Genomic DNA, 4,456 nt, shown 5'->3' with positions numbered 1-4,456 from the left:
AAACACACAATAAAAATTAAACAAATATCTAATTTATAATGTTTTATATGCAGATTAAATAGGTCTCAAGGAATCTTTTGGTTTGTCTCCCGAGGCCACAGGAGGGCGCAATGAGCAAAATAATGCAGCACATTTAAATCGTCAACGCAAGGAAATAAGTCTATAAAAAACGTGCATTAGGTCTAAATTAACTGATATAAATCATATATAATTTCGTAAATTGCATTAGGGCTGCAACTAACGATTATTTTGATGATCGATTAGTTGGTAGATTTTTTTCTTTCTTTCTTCTTCTTCCTTCTTCCGATTAATCGGATTAAAAACAAACAATTTTCTTTTTTTATTTTATTGACAAAAACACACTATTCCACATTCTGCCCAATGTCCTTAAAACAAACGTGCCAACTGAATGCTATGAAAACATACAGTGCTTAATTTACGTCTCCCTGACATGGCTGCTTCAACACTAACTGCGGTTACTGAAACCATGCCTTCTTTCTTTGCGTGCACATTTGGGTGCATTATGCAAATACTACCACATAGTGACCTAGATATGTGGGGGCGCGTTAGAACGAGCAGTTTTAGGGGGGTGTGGCAGAGTCTTAACTTTGATAAAGAATATCTCTTTGGTTTTGAGACTTTAGTCTTTGCAACTTCAGGGATCTTATCTCAGCTTGTAACACTCCAAAGAGAAAGGAAAACTTCTGTTGTGTGAGACGCGAGTGCAGCAGTCATATTTGTCCATCTAAAAAGTGCGCTGAATATGCATCTGTGTGAATGGCTTGGTTTCGGTTTTCAACTAATCAAGATCTTCTCCGCACTGAGCTTCTATATTTCTCTAATATTTTGAATGCATAACACTGCAGCGGCGCATCTCGTGGGCTAGACTAACAAAACAGTAAAATGCAACAACGTCACTTACATCATTATCACCGCATCTCGCGCGCCACTGATGACGCTCCCTGATGCACACCTAACATTCAAATGCAAATGTTTATTTTAAATTCGACTAATATAATTTTTTTTATTCACAATCTCCTCATCACAGGCAGGCACAGCACTCAATTCAGCATGTGTTCGTGTTTGTGTGTGCTGTCTGCGTCACTCATAGCACGTGCCAATATCGTGTGCTATATCGAACATTTATTATATCGTTATCAAAGAAGGTGTACCGTCGATAAATATCGATACCGTTTTATCGCCCAGGCCTACTCCATCATTCCCCGTCTTTTATTTTATGCATCAGTAAAGTGGAAAAAATATAAGAAAGATGTACAGAGAATTTTAGTGTAGTCATTTTTCATTTGTGTTGTTGTGTTGGGAAACCAGAGCTAGATAATACATCAGCTTATGTCAGATTTACTCACAATGGTGCTTTTACTGGACAGTAAATGCTTCATTAATAATAAAAGCAGTTTACTGTAATGAGGGCACTCAGAGATGAAGAGTTGACCTCTCTGTCTTCCTGTCTGCTTGAACACTGTCCACACTGTCAGAACAGCCACATTCAAAGCACGCATTCATGTGTGCTCAGTGGCCATTGTTCTTTTTCTGTGGCCTTCTCTGCCACTCTCCCTGGTTTTGGCTGGTTTTTGATTTCGTCAGCAATAATCTAGAAGAAAAATCATCAAGAATTATAAAATTTACAACATTACATTTTGATTATGTTGATAAATCCTTTATCATTTTAAATTATTAAATGATTATTAATTGATTTTTTTGTGTTTAAATGTTTGGGTCTATTACAGTTTGACAAGTTTTATTCTGTCATTTTGCACGTTATTGTCAACTGAAAGTAGTATATATCATTTTAGTCAGAGCAAAATACAATAAAATGAACATGATGAGTATTGACTAAATGTTGTGACATTTTCATCCAAATAGGAAAATTATGACTAAAAAAAGGGTGTAAGTCTTAACATTGTGTTCTTCTCTTTCTTGCAGTCATTTTTCTCATTTCCTCTACTGCTGAATTAGTGTTTCTAATTCAATTGAACTCCATCCCCGTCTGTCTGTTTTTCTTTCTGCAGACGTAAATCTATGATCCTTGTGAATATCTTGGCTCTGATTGGCGGGGGTCTCATGGGACTGTGCACTCTCTGCTCCTCCTTTGAGATGGTCATTGCCGGTCGGCTAATTATTGGGTTGTTCTGTGGCCTCTTCACTGGTCTCACTCCAATGTATGTTGGGGAAGTGTCGCCGACTCCCCTCCGCGGGGCCTTTGGGACCCTGCACCAGCTTGGTGTCGTGATTGGCATCTTAATCGCACAGGTAAAGCATTCTATGTCGCAGCAATGTAGTTCGTTGCCCTTACAGTAGTTTTTAATTTTGGATATGACCAGATGGTTTATAAAAAATGTGTAAATCATTTCAAGAGCCTTGTGGCCTCATTATATGTTTGTGCCACAACAAAGCCTTGGGGAAATATCCCCTCTAATTAGTTTTGATGCACTTCTGTTACATGAAGCTTCTAATTGAATCTGCCGATCCATTTTTAAGTCTGCTAGCCTAATTTATCCCATCATAACCTAATCGGTTTTAATTTGATATTTGTAAATGTTCAAGTTTCTTATAAGTCGTGTCCTTTTCCATCTAGGTTTTTGGTTTGGAGTATCTGCTGGGTTCAGATAAGCTCTGGCCTGTACTTCTAGCTCTAACCGTGCTACCTGCCATCCTGCAATGTTTACTGCTTCCGTTCTGTCCAGAGAGCCCTCGATACCTGCTCATTAACCTCAATGAGGAAGAACAGGCCCGCAAAGGTAAGAAAGAGTTCACAAATGAGCTTTATCTCCACTGAACAGCAGCCATACTTCACTGAACAGCTTAGGCTGAAAGAATGTTCATAGTGATGAAAGCAAACTACAGCAAATAAATTTTTTGCATTGCCTTTTGTTTCAATAGAAAATGAAAAAATCCATGATGGCTTTACAAAAGAGGGAGTAAATATCAAGAGATTACGTTGGTCAGAAAAGAAAAAAATACCAAATTTGCCACCACTCACTCACGCAGCAGCGTGAACCTAAACAATTTTTTATTTGGTGAATAACGTTCTTCTGTGTGGCAATGAAATTGTGCCAAATGCACTTAACCTTATGTTTCACTTAACACTGATTAGGCTATGTAATTGAGTGTGCTGATGACAAAATGAGCTAAAACATCTGCTTAAACAGGAGCCCTTTATTAAATAACATATACAGCTTTTCATTTACTGGAGCTTAATGATTAATTTTACATAAATGTGTAATATATGCCAGCTAGCACAGCTATGCTTTAAAATGCTTTTAAAAAACTCCACCTTCAAAATTTTGTTCGGTTTGAGCATCTTGACCAACCCAACACCGCAAACCTGGCTTTGAGTAGGACTATCAGTGGCAGCTGGCGAGTATTCAGGAAACCTGTTTCCTGAACAATCAGTTTTTGCCATTCTGTTTGGTGACGCTAGGTGTTGGAGAAATTGTACACTGTCACACTGTATTGTACAAGCCAGATGAAGTTGTGATATCATTTAAGCTACATGCATAATATGACAGGTTTTGTTAAAGGGGTCATATGATGTTGCTAAAACGAACATTATTTTGTGTATTTGGTGTAATCAAATGTGTTTATGCTGTTTAAGGTTAAAAAAACACATTATTTTCCACATACTGTACATTATTGTTTCTCGTCTATGCCCCGCCTTTCTGAAACGCGTTGATTTTTACAAAGCTCATCGGTCTGAAAAGCGAGGTGTGCTGTGATTGGCCAGCTATCCAGTGCATTGTGATTGGCCTGTTCTGGAACAGTGTTGTAAATACAACTTAACCACTGATTTCTAGTCGTGTCCTCTTTTGGAAGGCCAAACAAAGTAGTTCCGCTTTTACAACGAAACAGCATCACACACGGCGGTGGCCTAGAGTGAGCGGAGGCCGGCGGCTAGAGTGAGGAACAGCCAGCGGGCTGAGTGAGAGGAGGCCGGTGAGCTTGAGAACGGCGCGGGCGGGGGCTTGCGGCAACCACATGTGACGACCCCCGGGCTGGACTCCGCTTCGTCCACGGTGAAAGCCAATCTGGCGATCCACTCAGCGACCAGCACGGATCAGCTCTAGGCATGACGAAGCGGATATCGTCCTCTTTTGGAAGGCCAAACAAAGTAGTTTCACTTTCACAAGGAAACACACAGCGCCTTCACGAGATGGCGGCGGCGGCGGCGGCGGCAACAACAAAACTACAGCAAGAATAAAAGTTACGCCGCCTTTCTTTGCGTGAACATTTGGGCGGCATTATGCAAATCTTCCCACATCGTGACGTAGACATGTGGGGGCGTGTTAGAACGAGCCGTTTTAGGTAGGCGTGGCTGACTCTTAACTTTTATAAAGAATATCTCTTTGGATTTGAGACTTTAGTCTTTGCAACTTTACAGATCTTCTTTATGCACCAAGAGCTTGTAACACTCCAAAGAGAAAGGAAAAAATGAAAT

The 4,456-nt window shown here is 39.9% G+C and overlaps 1 protein-coding gene across 2 annotated transcripts in view; it reads left to right on the top strand.

Moving 5' to 3' along the window:
- LOC107739512 (solute carrier family 2, facilitated glucose transporter member 3-like) overlaps positions 1-4,456 on the top strand; it is a 22,675-nt gene that overhangs the window by 6,479 nt on the left and 11,740 nt on the right. For both annotated transcript variants that reach the window (XM_016551653.1, XM_016551652.1), the window contains exons 5-6: positions 2,031-2,271; positions 2,597-2,759. In XM_016551653.1, coding sequence (XP_016407139.1) covers positions 2,031-2,271; positions 2,597-2,759 — 404 coding nt within the window. The remainder of the gene's footprint in view (positions 1-2,030; positions 2,272-2,596; positions 2,760-4,456) is intronic.

Source organism: Sinocyclocheilus rhinocerous, unplaced genomic scaffold (assembly GCF_001515625.1).
Source record: "Sinocyclocheilus rhinocerous isolate Xijiao unplaced genomic scaffold, SAMN03320098_v1.1 scaffold314, whole genome shotgun sequence".
In the NCBI taxonomy this organism is placed as follows: domain Eukaryota; kingdom Metazoa; phylum Chordata; class Actinopteri; order Cypriniformes; family Cyprinidae; genus Sinocyclocheilus; species Sinocyclocheilus rhinocerous.
The sequence above is the reverse complement of the archived record's forward strand: the minus strand, read 5'-3'. Positions and strand labels throughout refer to the sequence as shown.